General features: G+C 39.4%; 1 protein-coding gene across 2 annotated transcripts in view; it reads right to left on the reverse strand.

Moving 5' to 3' along the window:
• Window positions 1–17,737, reverse strand: part of SYTL5 (synaptotagmin like 5) — an 82,607-nt gene that overhangs the window by 39,213 nt on the left and 25,657 nt on the right. Inside the window, exons 1-3 of one of the 2 annotated variants that reach the window (XM_032199629.1) lie at window positions 17,187–17,218; window positions 16,588–17,078; window positions 4,950–5,165 (exon numbers count right to left, since the gene is read on the reverse strand). In XM_032199629.1, coding sequence (XP_032055520.1) covers window positions 4,950–5,165; window positions 16,588–16,706 — 335 coding nt within the window. In that variant the 5' untranslated portion in view covers window positions 16,707–17,078; window positions 17,187–17,218. Of the gene's footprint in view, window positions 1–4,949; window positions 5,166–16,587; window positions 17,079–17,186; window positions 17,219–17,737 lie in introns of those variants that run through there. The other variant, XM_032199621.1, reaches the window with a different exon arrangement.

Genomic DNA, 17,737 nt, shown 5'->3' on the forward strand with positions numbered 1-17,737 from the left:
GTTGCTTGTGGCCAAAGACACTTGTTGAAAAATTAACAGAGAGAGATTTTAGTATTAAACCAACTGGTATCTTAGTCTTTCAGCTACCATCATGCTATCATGCAATTTTTTAATTAGTTCAGAAAATAATACACACCCTTAAAAAAAAAAAAAAAAGAAAAGAAAAAAAAAAAAAGAAAAAAAGTATTTTGAAATGACCTGATCTTCAACTCAAATTCAGCATACTTGCAATTTGCCTTCATCTTTTTTTTTTTTTTTTTTTTTGGTAGCTGGACATAAGCCTACCATAAATGTTAAAGCAATGATGACACTTCATCACAGGCCATGTTACAGAACATGCTGTACTACAGATATCCCAACTTCCCATCCTGTGAGTGGACAGGCAGGACTTGAGATGCTCTGAGGAAAGATCAACATGCACTAAATGAAGTAACTGACAGAAGCTGGCTGATATTATCCACACTTTCCTTTATTACTTGATATTATTTGTTTCAGCAACAATTTTGGATTATTATTTGCGTAATTCAAGGGATTTCTCCAGCAAATCCTGCAGTACTTGTCAACAACTCTTTCATTAAATACACTCAATACCCAGTATCCAAATTTCTTTAGTGATACCAGATGAAACACAGCAGGCTTCCCAAGAGCTCAGAAATGTTCTGAATGTATTCCTGCAGGTAAAAGAGATGTCTGTATTGTACCAGTTACTGCTACCACCATCACCTTCAGTGGAAGTTAATAAGACATTATTGGGAACAATTTTGGCAGAACAACCAAGAACTAGTATAGCACCAAAACCAGAAAAAGTTCATCAAGGCCATGAATCCTTCCCAGTGTCTTTTAAGGGTCTCACAGCACGTACAACAGCATACATATATTATATCGGGTGCTAGTGTCTATGCTGGTATCAATGTGAACCTAATTCATCAAGGTTGCTAAAAGAAAAGGATGAATTAAAAAAAAATAAAAAATGAAAAAATTCCTAGCACACATTCACATATTGCAAAGCCACTAATAGAGTAAAACAACTCAGCTTAACAGACTCAAACACTGTATGCAAATAAATGCTAAATAGCTAAGTTTTGTTCCTTCCTGTCTTTTGTTTCCTACTCATGAAACGTAACTAAGAATCTCTTAACACGATTTCCATTTTCTTTTCCTTGCCTTCTGCCTTTCAATTTTGCTAAAGGCCCTCTTTCTATTAACTTAATCAACTCCTTTTTCAAATGTAATTCAAAAAACCTAAAAATCCCATTTTTCCTTGCATTTCTCACTTAAGTGAGACAGAGGAAAGCAGAAATGAAAGAATTTAAACTGGAGTTATGCACAGTGAATGGATTTCACTGAAATACCCATCTCCAGTATTCACCTCTACACTGTCCATACAGAAGATAATCTCTTTGTGTTCTCCTAGGAGCATAAAAAGCATTTTAGAGATCATTAACTTCCATTATGGCCCTGCAAAAGCACTAGATATGAAAGAAAAGAAAGGACAGGAATAGATTTCAATTTAGTATTGATATCGAACACCAATGATACCTTAGCACTTTAAACAAATCACTCCACAGCCTGTAATAACTTAGATGCAGGCTTCTAATGGAATTGGTTTCCTACATGATTGCTAGGACCATTGCTTGGCATACAGAATGCAACACAATCATGAGAAACAGCTGTGGCATACATTTTGAGAAGTTTCCCTATCCGTTTTTCACCCACAAAACAGGATGTACTTTACTGATGTCATCATTCCTGCAAAAAGTTTAACCAAACGGTTTTTAAAACAAGATTCTGCAACCTCTCCAAATTATATCAATAATTCGTTTTCATACCACCTAACCTAATCTTTTTCACTGCAATTTAAGTATCTCACTGCTTTTCTTATCCATAGTCAGTATATAGAAAAGCCTACATGCATCTACAATGCAGCTACCTTTGTACATTCAAAACTCAGTTATTTTCATTTTTTTTCCTTGCATAGGTTCTGACTGCCTCCATTACTCTGTACACAGCATGTCCTAGGCTTGTGATCTTTATTTTCTACTGAAACTTCTCCAGCTGACCAGTATGATGTGTGCTACTGTGCTGGGTCTGTCTGGGATGGAGTTAACTTTCCCTGCAGCAGCCCACGCAGTGCTGTGCTCTGCACTTGTAGCTGGAACAGCACTGATATCACTCCAGTGTTGTGTCTGTTGCTGCATAGTGCTGGCACAGCATCAGGACTCCCTCCAAGACCCCAAGAGCCAGCAGGCTGGGGGTGGGCAAGTGAAGGGGAGGGGACATCACCAGGGCAGCTGACCTAAACCAACAAAAGGGATATTCCATACCATGTGGGGTCACACAGCAATACAAAGAGGGGTTCTCGTGGTGGAAGGGCCTGTCCTCCTGAACAACTGTTAAATGTATTGAGGCCCTGCTTCCCAGGACATGGCCAAACATCGCCCAATGATGGGAAGTAGAGAGGAATATTTTTCCTCTCTCCCTGTGCTTCTGCACGGCCTTTTTTTTTCTTCTTTCTCCTTCTTCCTTTTCCCTTTAATTAAATCATCTGTATCTCAAACCTTGAGCTCTTTGCGTTGTATTTTCTCCCCTTTCCTCTTTGAGAAGGAGGAGTGAGAGAACAGCCATGGTGGAACTTGGCTGCCCACCCAATTAAAACCACCACAGCTATACAAAATGGGGCAAAGTACTCCTAACAAAACAGGACTGTATCATGTATTTTGTAGACTGTAATTCTGTTTTACATCCTGTGTGATGGAGGACTTTTCCACAGTGGCAGAAAACTGTTGATTCATGTTCAGCTTTTTATTCAGTACAACATCCAGATTCATTCTTAAGGAACAGCTGCATAAGCTATTTTTATTTTTCTCATTCTGTGTTGCTGCAGCTGTCTTTGCCCAAGTGGTACTTGCACGTGCCCACAGGGAGCCACCATTTACTTTAACTTCAAATATCTTCTCTAAACTGCGTCACTTTGAATCCCAAGTCAGTCCTTCAACATGTCTGCAACACCTCACAGTTTTATGTCACCAGCAAATGTAATTGGTAAACTCATGTGCTGCATCATCTAAGTCCTAAACTAAAACACCGACCAGTAAAAACCCAGTGAAAATTCTGCTCTGTATCACTGCTTATAATGAAACGCTCTGAGAACAGAGCTTCGTAGTTCTCCAGGCAGGTCTGCAATCACACTGACATAATTTGTTTTGGGGCACAGTCCCCCTTGTTTATGAGCTTTTTGAGAACAGTATGAAAGAAGGTTCACTAAAGTCAAATTATAAGACATCTACAGATCCTCCTCTATCCATGAGGTCTCTCATCCTATCAAAGAAGGAAATTAAATTGCTTTTGACATTATTTGTTTTTGAGCCAGCTCTTACTCATCGTCCTGTCAGCTTCTCTCAGCTTTCAGACAGTCATGATCATTTGTTTCAGTATTTTTAGAGAAGTTAAAGGTAATCTGACAGGGCCAACAAATCCCTTGTTCTTCCTTTCTTTGTATTTTAAAGAATAACATTTTATTTGCCATTCTCCATTCTGTCATCTCACCTGAGCCCCATCATTTCTGAAAGGCACAACACCCAGGTCACCTCAGGAACTGGCTGAAGCAAACCACAAGGAGTAGTTTTTCAACATTTCACAAAATCAAGTACTTGAACATGATTCATCTTAAAAGAGGTGAAACATTGTTCACTGGTTGCATCCCCCACTGAATGCAAGAGAAGTTTAAGGGATCTAACTAATAACCCTTAGAGGTTAGCCTTCTAAAGCTGAAGTTAGAGGACACAAACTCTAAACTCCATGTCCTGCTGCGTTAATTCTTCATTAATTGTCTAGGTAGCCAAAGTCTGACATAACTACTATTTTGGATTCACTTTTTGATACAGCTTACAAAAAGCTTTACCTTCCTGATATGAGTTTGATAGCCTTTAAAAAATGAACAAACAACAAAAATCCCACTCCCTCTGTGACATTACTGATTCTTCCCCTTTTAACATAATTATTTTATCACATCTTTTCCTGATGTATGTAATTCCCTTATGGGTGTAACAACATCCAGTTCTTACATCACGATACTTAACTGAGTCCTATTGCACAATACACCTCTCCTTTCCTTCGTGGTTATCTTGCTGAGTCAAGCTACGAAATTCCATATTACTATCCCAATAAAGGGCAATATTCCTTCAAGTATATATGAAGTAAATACACATATTTTTGAACATATAAAATCTCTGTTTATTCATTTGATATCCTGTGTTAAAATACCAATTATCTGCTTTTCAGCACTGTGTTCTTCTATCCTCCTCCATTCTCCGTACTTAACATTCTAACAGTGAGAAATGTGAAGATTAATCTACTTCCTTTTGTTTTACCTCCCACCATGGCACAGCTTACTTTAGAACTCTCTCTAATTCTGAACAACCAGGGGGAAAAATATTGTAAATACACCCTTCTCCCTTTATGCAGAAATGCTCAGTTACTGTAAACACAGGGAAAAGCAAGGATAAAACCATGCCTTGAAATGCTTGGACTCAGGATTTTTACATCTCTTTCTTTACAAATCCACCTACCACATCAGTTAGAATGTACCATCCTCGCTTATTCTTAATTTTGTTTTGTTAATTTTCAATTACAAGATTCTTACATTTATGTCTTACTGTGACTAGACTGTCACTGTTTTGTAACTGATTTTCAGAGCACTGCACACCAATGACCTAGTATATGTGATGCTTGCAGCTTTCTTTAGAAAGCAAGCTAGTTGAAACTAACTTGGAACTAGAAAAAAAGATACTGCAAAATAGTGCAGCAAATCAAAACAGCAGAAAGCTTCTTACCTTGTTTATCTGCTATGCATATACTTGTATGCTAAGAGGAGATAGAACTAACACCAGCGTAAAATTACTTACGGAGAATTAATCTCTAAATGTATCCATAAAAACTGCACAACTTACGCAATCTTAGCACACACCGAGCATTTCCAGTGCCCATCAGCTCCCACGACACGACACTTAGTGCACACTCTAAGTTTGCAGGTTTGGCACAGGTCTCCTCTGTCAAAGATTAAGCCCAGGCTTTTCTGACAGCGAATACAGACTCTGCTGTTGTCTTGTTGACAGTGTCGGTTTCCACCTTTCCTTCTCACTTCCAGAAGTTCATTTTTCAGTTTCCTAGAAGGAAGAAAATAAAGGGCTTGAATTTGGAGATACATCTGTTTTTTGTATGTTATTAGGATGAAACCTTTTGGAGATCAAGCAACATTTCCATCTTCCTGTGATTTGTAAAAACTTTCTAACCAATTAAGATTTAGAACTAAGAACGACAAGACACAAATAAGGACAATGTTGCTGTGTTTTATATATTAACTGTATTTCTAACACATATGTGGCAAAGAAGAATACATCTATCCCCAACCTCTCAGACATAAAGCCAAGAGGAAAATATGCAGCCTTGAGGTTGGTGTGCAGACAGCTGAGCAGTTCTGAACCACTGGCAAACCATCTTTGCCTGTCCCTCATCAATAATTCAAGTCATGATGAGCCCAGGTTGACTGCAGCTCAAAACTGGGACTATTCTGTGCTTCCACGTTAGAAAAAGAAAATCTTTCCTGTAACTAGTGTGCATTTAATACTCTGCCAGAGTAGAGTTAGCTAGGAAAACAAATGCAATTCTGCACTGGCCATTCAAATATTGAAAGAAAACAAGAGCAAGCACCTAAATAGATGTAGCATCACAGCATAGCACCACTAAATTGAAAAAAAAAAAAAAGGGGGGGGGGGGGGGAGAGAGAGAATATCAGTTTAAATAATGCAACTTGAATGCTACCAGTTCCAACCACTGACCCTGAAGGATAAAGGTATCTGCATTTAAGACCTGCTTTATAGACTGCAATTTCAAGGGTGCACTAGTCAAGTCCTTAAGGGAAAAATAACCATGTGTGAAAAATAACTACTACAACATTCCCAAATAAAAATAACAATAATAATAATACTATCTAGGGACTTAAGCAGGACTCCGTCATAACCCAGACCTCTCACTAACAGCTCCTTCTACCTCTGTTCCTGACCTCTACTCCAGAGCTTTCCCTCCCACACCAGAGCCTTGAGCTCTCACCCCTCACACCCCAACCCAGAGAACCATCTAGGTTGGAGGTCACATAGCTTAAACTGGTGCTCAGAGCATGGCCAACAAGAACAGGTTGCTCAAGGCCCCGTTCAAATGAACCTTGAGTAACTCCAAATGAAGAGAGCACACAATGTCTCTGGACACCGGTCCCACAGTCCGACCAACTGTATGATTTTCTTTACAAAACAAGGAGTGGAATAAAAAAGCTTCCATAATATCTAATCAGAATCTCCCGTATTCCAGATTGTTCACAATGCTTCTTGTTCTTTTACTGTCGTGGAGACCAGAACAATTTTGTTCCACTACAGGCCTGAGAGCAGCAGCAGTTGAAGACAGCCACCAGGTCTTGCCTTTGCCTTAATGCTGAGCAAACCCATTTCCTTCAGCCTACAAGACATAGAAGGGGCTCCAACCATCCTTATGGTCCTCCATTGAACACGCTCCAGTGTGTCAGCGTTTCTCTTGTACCAGGGAGCCCCCAGCTGGAAATTCTCTTCCAGATATGGTCTCACAAGTGCTCAGCAGAGGGGATAATCATTAGCTTCAACTGCTAACGTACGCCCTGCATGGGGTCAAATTTGCTACGTCCTCTCAACACACCTCAGCAGAAGCTCTGTCCACTCAACCCCCAGGCTCCTATTATCCTCTCAATTTTCTCAATACATCCCTGCCCACCCCAGACTCTCTCCTGACTTTCCCTCTGTCGAAACCTCTCTCATTTCAAGTTCCTCTGCCTTTTCAAACCCTTTCCATGCTCCAATCTACCCCCAGAAGATCCCCTTTCCAGGGCCCCAGTTCAGCAGTGCTTAGTTCCCTTGGCTTTATGCAGCTGGGTATTGCTGTCTCCCCATCCCATTCCTCCCCATGCTCTCTTTCTTGCACTGCCACCAGCCTCCAGGGCCCCTCTGCCATGAAGCACTGCAGCTAACTGGACTCACCATCTCCACACATACCTCAAGAGAGATTTAAAACACCTGGTTACCAGTTTCACTTAAGGATCAGTGAAAAGGTCAGGAAGAAAAAGACCTTGTGAAAACAAAACCAATAAGAGGTTATGGTCTGCAGCCCCGGTGAAGGAGGCTGAGTGCACTGTGTAGGTCACCAGGGGCTAAGCTCTGACAGCAGTGGGTTATTTGTGGCTACGTGGCCTTGTTACAGGGATGGCTGGCACTTTGCTTCCCACTGGGGTATCCAGGAACGAGAGCTGCTCTGCAGCCACCTGGTCCACAGATGCTCAGGCACAGACAGCTTTTCAGAAGGGCATGTCCCATTCCTCTGGGTAGTAACTACAAATCCTGGCAGGCATTTTCCTCTGCTGGTCTCTACTCAGAAGTGATTTCTTCTTCATGCAAGGTTCAGCTTTGGATTCTCCTTTTCCATGTTCAATCCAGACAGACCTTCTCCCATGCCATAGACCTCAAGAGTTTGTCCAGTCTGAGCTTTTCTAGCTGTTCTTGCGGTTCATTGATTGCATCTCACTTCTCTCTACCTCCTGCAGAGATACAGATAGCTACAGGTCCATGTCCAATTTCTTCTAAGTAGTACAACCATCAGCCAGCCACTAAGGCATATTTAGTTTCACTCATCTTCCCCCAAACCTGAAAACAAACAAACAAACAAACGAACAAACAAAAAAACTCCCTCTGCATCAATGCTGAGTTTACGCGGCAAGGTGTTGGAAGCAAGGGACCATTTATCCTAACAAACAAACAAACCATCAGGGACTCACTGCATTTCAGGAACTCTATGGACATTGACGTTATCTTTTTAGTACCTAGCAGTGTGTCCCTCAGGCTGGATCCTAGCATCTAATGTCAAAACAAAACCTTCACTGAACTCCTTCCATTCTGGCCTCCCTGCCTACTCTCCACCCCAGCTTTCAGGTCCCTCCTTAACAAGAAGCATCACCGAGCACAACATATGTGTTTTAAATAGTTACAATTTTAAATAAGGAAATCTCTCTCCCCCCAAACCAACAAGCAGAGATTTTTAAACAAGAGTTTTCTTTGAGAGCACCATATTGAGAAAAACTTATCCATGTTTCAGAGTTCCTTCAGCATTACAAAGGCATTGCTCCTATTATCCTGTTATTATTGATGGTGGCCACAACAGTATTTTCATCTCTTCATGCGATACAAAATCTCAAATTCTTATCAGATGCTGGTTGATCTACCAACACCATGAATTTTGAAAAGTGCGATTTGTTAGTTTTTGAATACAGATCTGCCTTCAAGGACTATCAGAAAACCAAAATACATGTAAAATAAATAAATCCACAGCTTCCCTGCTCACTGAAACATGTAAAATACAAAAATTAAAATGCAAGCAAACAGCGTATGGACAGATATACTGGATCTGAACTATGGGATTCCCTAAACCACTTACTGAATTGAACTACCGATTGACTGTAAAAAATATGTTTGTATCTTATGAAAATAAAGAACAAAATGTCTTGAGGGCCAGAAAGATTAGAAGGCGGTAGGTGAGTCATCTGAAAAAAAATCCATCCTCATAATAGCCACAGCCTAGTTGCACCAGCTACATAATACTGAACAGGAATAACATGTGCATAAATACGTACGTGGTAAGTCAGTCATGTAGCTGGCCTGACTTACCGATAGATACCCTTTATCTCCCCAGTACGGGAACCAGCTGTATCGTAAACATCCAATTTCCTTTTGCCATTCAACATTTGAGCTCTCCTTGTTTTAAAAGGAACCTAATTAATCATGCAGTTAGACATTTTTAATCTCAAATATTAAACAACAATTAATCTTTATTGATCCTCTCCTAGTAATATTACGAAATCAGAGAATCACAGAATGATTTGGGTTGGAAGATCACCTGGTTCCAACCCCCTGGTTCCAACCCCCAAAATACATGAGACAGCTCCCACCAGCCCAGGCTGCCCAAAGCCCCATCCAGCCTGGCCTTGATCACCTCCAGGGATGGGGCACCCATCCCTGCATCTCTGGGCAGCCTGTGCGAGGGCCTCACCACCCTCTGAGTAAAGAATTTCTTCCAAATATCTAATCATAGAGTCATTCAGGTTGGAAAAGATCTAAGATCATCTAGTCCAATCTTTAACCTAGTAAAGTAATTTAAATCTACCTTTTTTTAGTACAAAGCCATTCCCCCTTGTCCTATCACTATTCTCCCTGACAGAGTTCCTCCCCAGATTTCCTGTAGGCTGCCTTTAGGTTTTGTAAAGTAGCTGTAAGGTCTCCCTGGAGCCTTTGCTTCTCCAGGCTGAACAATCACAGCTTTCCCAGCCTTTCTTCACAGAAGAGGTGCTTCCACCCCCGATCATCCTTGTGGCCCTCCTCTGAAGACTGCTTCTAATAGGTCCATGCCCATAGTAAACAGAAAATAAACTCTGCAGAAGCCAGTTTAATAAGCTATTGGAGAAAGAGTCCTATAATACACTGAAGTTTCTAAACCGTCTATAATAATAGCTGTTTGATGGATGATAGATATTAAGAAGAAAATTGTTACTGGCAAGGGTAGTAGAATATTTTGCCATTCCTCTAGCTGTGAATTTATATTAAGATCTCTCTCCTGTTTGACAAAATATAGAAGTGCATTGAAGAAGAGTTTTGTTGTAACTAGTATTCCAGGCAGCACTGAATGACTTAATCTGAACTCTTCCATATGGGGTCTAAAATACCTTACAGAGTATCAAAGCAGGAAACAAAGAAGACGACCTACAGCAGATTTAAGAAATGGCTTATATCCCTAATTAGGTCCATCAAAAAAGTCACCATGAAAAGCTGAGGCCTTGAAAACATGAGGAAAAAACCATGCAGGCAGCAAAGCCAAGGAACGGTGAGCAGTCACAGCTCCTGGCTCTGTCACCCACCACCTGCAAGAGGCACAAAACAGCCCCTGAAGGAGCCTGGCCCTTCCCTACCGACTGCCTCCTGGCTCTACGCATCAAAGGTGCTCGTTCCCTCGCAATTGCAGCCTCCAGAGACGTAACATCACAAACCCTTACCATCTTGCAGAGACGAAGAAGTGAAGAGAAGCCTTAAGAGAGACATTTTTCTTAATGTGCTTTACCTCAGAGAACATTTATTCCCAAGTTTAGAAAAGTTGAATGGTTATACTGCTCCACAAGGTGAGACAGGCACTGCTCAAGCCATTCACTTAAACAAATGTCATCACTGTAAGCATGATCTACTTGCTTTGACTCAGGTAACTCATTTCTTTCAAGCCCTCCAGCCCTCCCCCCTCCTTTTTTTTTTTTTTTTTTTTTTTAATTTCAGTAGGATTTTGGAAAACACTTAAAAAAAAAAATCTACTTCACAGCTACTTTTTTTTTTTTTTTTTTTTTTTTTTTTTTGATATGCACTATAGGAAGCATGGAATACATGATTCCTCAGTTTGATTTTTAAAATTGCTCCTGCATCTTCCTTCTCCTCCCCCTTTAAAAAAAAAAAAAAAAAAAAAAAAAAAATCTTAAAAGATATAGAGCAACAGAATTCAAGTATTCCTACATTCAAGTATTCCTAATTTTATTTTGCTATTCTAAATTTCCCAGAGTTCAAGCAGTGTAAAAAATTGCATTAAAAAAAAAAAAACTAAAAAACTAAAAAACAGAAACTGCTCTCACTCAACTATAATTGAAGACCAAAGCAGGGAAAGAAAAAAAAAGTTTAAACATGTGAAATTGCTCCAATCTTTTCAATGGCTTTAAACTAGAAGAGGATTTAGATTAGATATAAGGAAGAAATTCTTTACTCTGAGTATGGTGAGGCCCTTGCACAGGCTGCCCAGAGAAGCAGTGGGTGCCCCATCCCTGGAGGTGCTCAAGGCCAGGCTGGATGGGGCTTTGGGCAGCCTGGTCTGGGGGGAGGTGTCCCTGCCCATGGCAGGGGGGTTGGAACTGGGTGATCTTCAAGGTCCCTTCCAACCCAAACCATTCTAGGATTCTATGAATCTTGCACCTGTTCATCAGAAAGTTATGTTTCCTGCACTAGTGGGTCCCCACATTCTCCATTTAGAGCTGGGCAGCTGCTAACTCAGATGCAAGGCAATTTTTTTTATTTTTTTTTTTCTGAGCAGAAAGTGGTAAAAACAATTCCTGGAGCTGTGGAGAAAGGAAATTTCTTCACCAGACTGATTCCAAATGCCTTCTGTAAATGCAGCCAGATTCCCTTCACTGTCTGACATGATATCTGGAAAGCAACAGTAAATATTTTTGACAATGCAGAAAATGATGAGTTATTACCATATTTACATTGGCTTCTCCTTGCATTGTAAAAATATAGCCATTTGAGTATCTAAAATGTGTTAGGCACTTGTTTTACAAGCAAAGATTTCCACATTTTGCTTATAGAACAGGGATTTTTTTTAATGATAAAAACTGTCTTAAGGATATCGGAGTATGGAGGTGTACTGGTGACAATGAAAAGGGGATGACAAAGAGTGAATGTGCAAAGGAAAAGAACTGGAGCGACGAATAGCAGAATGAAAAGGAGGCATGGGAACTGAAATGACATTGGAGGGGAATAACAACACCTTCCACAGATAAACGTTTTCATGACCTTTCTTCACCCTCTCCACTAAAAACTATTACCAAAATTAAAAAAAAAAAAAACAAAACACACACACACACACCAACAACAATACACCACCCCAAATGCACAAATTGTCTGTTGGTTTCTCACTTACCTTCAATAAAGTCAATTGCAAGCAGAGTATAAGAATATCAGAGTTAACCACCATCAGAAATTCTTTCAGCAACAGAACAAAGAACAATGGAGAGCAAAACAGGCACCTCTACCCTTAGAGTACCAGCAACAGGAACTACTTTATTTTGAAAAGTCTCTGGTTCAAAGAGTAACAGTGTGTTAAAAAAAAAATAATTTACTTTTCAAAAGTCACAGATGCCAGACACACAACTTCCCTTCTTCTCATCCTTCCCATATGGATGAACAATATGCTTTAACATATGAACTCTTCCCTTAAGATATTATTTATAATCAGTGTTACAAAAAACACAGACCATATACCATTCTATATACTGATTTATAATCATTTTGTGCTTACAAACAAGTCCAAATATATAATCAGCAGGTAAGTCACTTACCACTCCTGTTACTCAGACTGAAAAAAAATAAAATCGCCAGAGTATTTGCCTGTAGTTACCACAGGGTGGTATCCATGCTAAGTTTCTCCTATACTGTAATGGAGTTACTATGTTAAATTGCTTCTGACTGATAAGTAGATGCCATTTTAGTTAAGCGAAGAGACAGGAATGTCAACTTTCTTTGGCTATACAGAACTGAGGTTGATGCAATCCTTGTACACCTTCTGGAAACCTAAACACAGGGGGAATGATTTAGGTAATTACTCAATAAGGCCTTACTCTTGGAAGAAATTGGCATGTTCCTTCTTTGTTTTCTCAGTTCAGCAACTGTTAGACTGGTGTCTCCTCTTCTAAAAGCCTGGCAACTCACAGCTTGGCTTTGTAAACAGTGACACGAGCCTTTGTATTTTAAAAGCTGTCTAGGATCACAGTCAAGGTGAGAAAGCAGTGTACATTAGCAGCAAGCGTGTCATGTGCGTTTGTTCTGTGGTAGCATATTCATATTGAGGTGAAGTGCTAGCTCCAAATGCTCCAAGAGTCACAGCCATCAGACTCAGTTGCTTCCATAACTCCACAGCTGGGGAAGATGCAGCAGGGCACATAAGTAAACCAAGAAAGAGATGAAACGCAGCTGCTACAGGACATGCCTCCCTTTCAGCACATAGATCCTTCTGATGGTTTAGTTTTCATTTCATGATGTCATATGGGTTTGCATAAAAGGGGTCTTAAAAGAACAAAACTTCAAAACCAGTAAAACAATAGGAAAAAATATACATTTCAGTCAAGAATATTCAGTTCAGAGTTTATTCACTGACATACTCTGGATGCAGATTTCACTCTGGATACTAATTTCTCCCAGCAAGTCAGATGTTCAACCCTACATTTTCTCCCCCACTATGCTCCATTTCACTGTTTGTAGCTATTTTAGCTCTGTGTGATTGAATGATTTGACCCTAACGATCTTGTCTTAAAAACCATCATGATGACTACTCAACTGATATCAAATGTACAGTAGAGCAATATTTAAGACACTGTAGGCTATTTTCACAAGTAATCTGCAACTTTAAATCCATATTCAAACAAATTTTCCAGTGACATACAACATGCACTTTAAGAACATAACTAAATCCTAGTATTTATTAAAATGGGTTACTTTTTTAATTACATTTTTATAGTACCAAAACTAGACCACAGAAGGCATACATGTTGCCTTCTGTGTTTTTCTCACACGTAGGTGAAATATTTATACATCTTATCAAAATATCAGAACAGCCACCTGCATTCCAGAACACGAGCATGAGCAGAGTGAATATAACTCCTAACAATTTCATTACTAGGACGTCCTCCTACACTTACTGTTGCTTTCACACTGAATAGAGACTTGTAAAGAAAGACACTGTAAGGAGTTGATACCGCTTTTTTGTTTGTTTGTTTTAAGAGGAATCAAGGTATTATTACTGTGTTGTGTTTGTTGTTGTTGTTGTTTTGTTTTTCCTGATGGCTTTTGAAGACATGGGCATAGAAAAATAAAATAAATAAAATAAAAAGTTATCAACACAGATTCAGAGTACAGCAGACAAATAAAAATTCTTCAGTATAGACTAGGAGCAAGTATCTTGCCAGAATGAAAAAAATGCATTAAAAAAAATAATACAAAAGGGCTTGTTCTTCTGAAAAGTACTTCAATAAAATATGTAACAGATTGCACCAAATGGAATTTCAAAGACAACACATGTTCCTCTGAAGTATACTTATGAGACATAATTAAAGAAATCCTTGCCAAGTTGTATTCAGAAAGAAAAATTATGAAGCCTCCCAGGAAGCAGTTACCCACCCAACTTTTTATAGTTTGCATATCTTGGAAGCCATTTACAGACTTCATTCCACCCTTATCAGACACAATATGTTCCAGTGACAATACTCCAAAAATGCCCTGAATCTAAAACCAACTGGTTAGTATAGGTGCCAGAATTATGTATGAACCTAATACCAACACCTGAGTTACCCTAATTAGCATCACATTTCAGATGAACTTAATTTCCAACCTTTTCTTAAGGTGCTCTTTCCATTTGCACTGAAGCACAGATAACCCTAATGACACCAGTCCCTTAACTGAACCAAGTCCTGCATAGGTGCCTTTGGTTCTCACTAGGTTTGGCAGAGTGATTTTCAGTACCACAAAAGAAAAGAACAGGGAAGTAGCATTTTTTAAGACATCATAAAGAAAAGAAACAACAACAAAAAGCACACAAAATTTTTAACTCACCTATTACTGCCATGTCCCACTTGAGACTGGTACACAGCAGTAATAGGAAAGAAAGGTTTGGGAGGTTTGGGAAAGCTAGTGACCTGTTACACTCTTGCTCTTAATACTGAAACCTTTGATAGATGGCTGATACATGGCATACATTTCTGAGGCCAGTGCCTTCTAAAACAAAAAACTTACTTTGAAATGCTTATCCCATTACAAAACAGAGCACAATGCCTAGAACAAACAGTGCTCCATCTGTTTTCTTGTGTTCTGTTTTCTTCTTCGTCTGACAAACGATGGAAGAGGTTAAACAATTAATTTGCCCACTCCATCATGAAGAAATTCCCTTTCTTGCCACTCCTGCACCAGGACAGGCACACCAGTTTTAGCCCACTCCATTTAGATAAACCGCTGTGCTTGCCCAGTTCAAAGGGCTCCACACCAGCAGGGTCACTGCACTTAGACTGGGTTATCTCAAGAGAAGAAGCCTTCCAAAACCAGTGGCTAACTCTGCATATTTTCCCAAATAATAGTTTTGTACAAAAGAAGCCTCAGCAGCACATGCCTAAAAGGATTTTTTTAGGAAATCAAAGGGAAGAACAATGCAACCTGGCCTTGGAGTTCATGGACAGAAACCAGCAAATGCTGGAAATCTTCCCTTTGTAATCCATTATGCTTGGCAGCCTCGAGTGTGACACCAAGTGCTGCACATTATCCACACTGAGCCTGTTTCTCAGAACCGACACTAGATAAAAAGACAGCAGAGAGAAGTGATGGGAAGCAGCAACAACATACTGGAAAAGCATTTGAACTTTTGCAGAACTGGTACTTTGCTGAACTAACTGAATTTGAGTCATCATCTGAAATAACAGAAGCTCATACTGCCTCCCCAAGTTGTTCTCTCAACTCTGATTTTACCTTTTTTCTCAGAAAAGAACACATGAGCTCTATTAACACCCCCTGAAGTCTTTATGTCGCCCATCAGTTTGTTCTGAACCACACCTGAGACCTTCAGTTTTATTCTTCAATTTATTAGTAAATCTAAGCCATGTGAAAAATGAAGTGTCCCTCCTCCTTTGTAAATACTGCAAGAGAAAGAAAAAGGTTGTTATCACACATTTCCCCTGTGTTGTATGGCCTCCTGTATACAGCCACACGCGCACACACACGTTCTCTCCCTGTGACACCTCACAGTATCCCCCTCCCACACAAAGACACAACGCATACAGCTGCTCTCAGAGGACAAAGCTTCAAGAGCCTGACTAAAACCTTCCATTCACGTGGGAAAAATTTAGCCAAACCAGGCAAAATCTACAGAATCTGAAATTCAAAAAACACTGCTGTATATTCTCGCACTTGTTGCCAGCATAAGTGTTAAGCTCTCAAGGACACTCTGAACATGTCTACTAGAAAATAAAGTATTTCATTTCTAGGAAAATTAAACCATCTTTTATTTTAGTGAAACACATTTCTAGTATTTGAAAGATGTTCTTGAATTCAGGGCATCCATGCAGAAACCCAGCTTATATATTCATTTCCTTGAGGCTAATTGAACATTTGAGAGAATGAAAACGAATTCTGGGATTTTAAACGTAGTACTAATATCAAGCAAGAGAATTTGGATGTACTTTTAGAGTAAGCACTCAGTTTTCATTACACCGTATTTCCATTACATTTTAAGCTTTCTACAAGCTTATGAAAATCGAATGGCAGCTTTCCAAGAAATACTGTAGTTCTAAATGTTATTAAATTTGAACTATGAATAGGCAATACATTGCAAATTAGACTTATTATTGATTACCAGGACAAAAATGATTACCAGGACAAAATCACTAGCCTTCTTACAGTTCCCTACATCAATACATAGCCTGGGATTGAAGTTTGAGGTCTATTAGCTTTCTTACTCTTTTGCTTTGAAGCAATGGACACATCACAATCTTCCATTGACAGAAGGCCACACAAGCAAGCAATTTTCTTTCTTTTAACACATTTTGCCTTCTAATTAACTGTGCCACCTCACAAAACTGATCATTCTCCCAAGACATTTAGAAAATCTTCACTGAGGGCCATATAAATATCTACACCAGAGAATTATTTTTTAAAGAACAATAGTAAAAAGGGTTACCTTATCCTTTTATCTTCAACTTTTTTCAGATATTCATCTCTCTTCAATACTCCCAATATCATTTCCCTTTCGTGTTCCAACAAAAATGACAGATTGATGATCTCTACGTGCTTCGCCATGATTTTCCAATGAGTCCTCTGTCCAAGCAATTCTTCCAGTGAATTATTTGCACAAGTCCAAAGACTGTTTTGTGTCCCAGTTACAAGATTCACAGTCAAGGTATTTTGAAAAATGCTTCTTTAAGTTAACCAGGTGTCAAAGCTGTATTGTTCTGCTTTCCAACTACACAAGACATAAAGGTTTCCCCTTTGCTTCTTCCTCAAAAAAAGACAATAATTTTCCTGGTTGCTGAGTGCCCTTGTGTCCTAGCCGATGCTTTCTGGCACGCCGCAGGCCTTCAGTCTGTATTCAGAAACAGCCGCAGAATCAACTTCCTGGCATAACTGTAGTTCGGAGCCCCAAAACAGCTGGGCATAATTATTTCAAACTATCTGAAAAGCAAAAGAAACAAATGGAAATCATCTTGACATTACCATTGTGGTCTGATTTAAGGCTTAATCAAATACTAGTTTGAAAACCACCAAAGAAGGAATGCCTACTTGCACTGTCAGGTTGTCTCAGGGAATGCATATATCTCCTATTTGCTATGTTGTTGTTTACTTACTCTAATGGATGATTATCATACTCCCACGAGGGCTCTGTCTAGTGCAATACAATTTACAATTACTTCCCTACTGCAATATACTTAAATGACTGTATTCACCTTGTAATTCTTCCATCCTAATAGTAATAAGCATCAGGGGTGGAGGGGATCTATTCATTCTTCTGAAATCACGTTAAGAGAAAAGTAACAATTAAGAAGTGGAGAGACTTCAAAAGGCTGCACTGAAGGTAAGACTCGCCCAACAACATGTATTTATCTGCGTCTCAGCAAGTCACCCATCACGCTCAATTCACAGTCAATTCAGAGAAACAGGAAAGTGATTTATTTACACTCTTAAGGAGTGATTTATCCACCTACTGTAGACATTTAGTTTCAGATTACAAGTCCTAGAAGAGCCCACTAAATACAACAAAACCCAAGAACTACTTGTTAATGTGCAGCCACCCTGAAAGTAAGACAAACTTCACTCTGTATGTTTTGTCATAT

The sequence above is a fragment of the Aythya fuligula genome, chromosome 1 (genome assembly GCF_009819795.1).
Source record: "Aythya fuligula isolate bAytFul2 chromosome 1, bAytFul2.pri, whole genome shotgun sequence".
NCBI lineage: Eukaryota > Metazoa > Chordata > Aves > Anseriformes > Anatidae > Aythya > Aythya fuligula.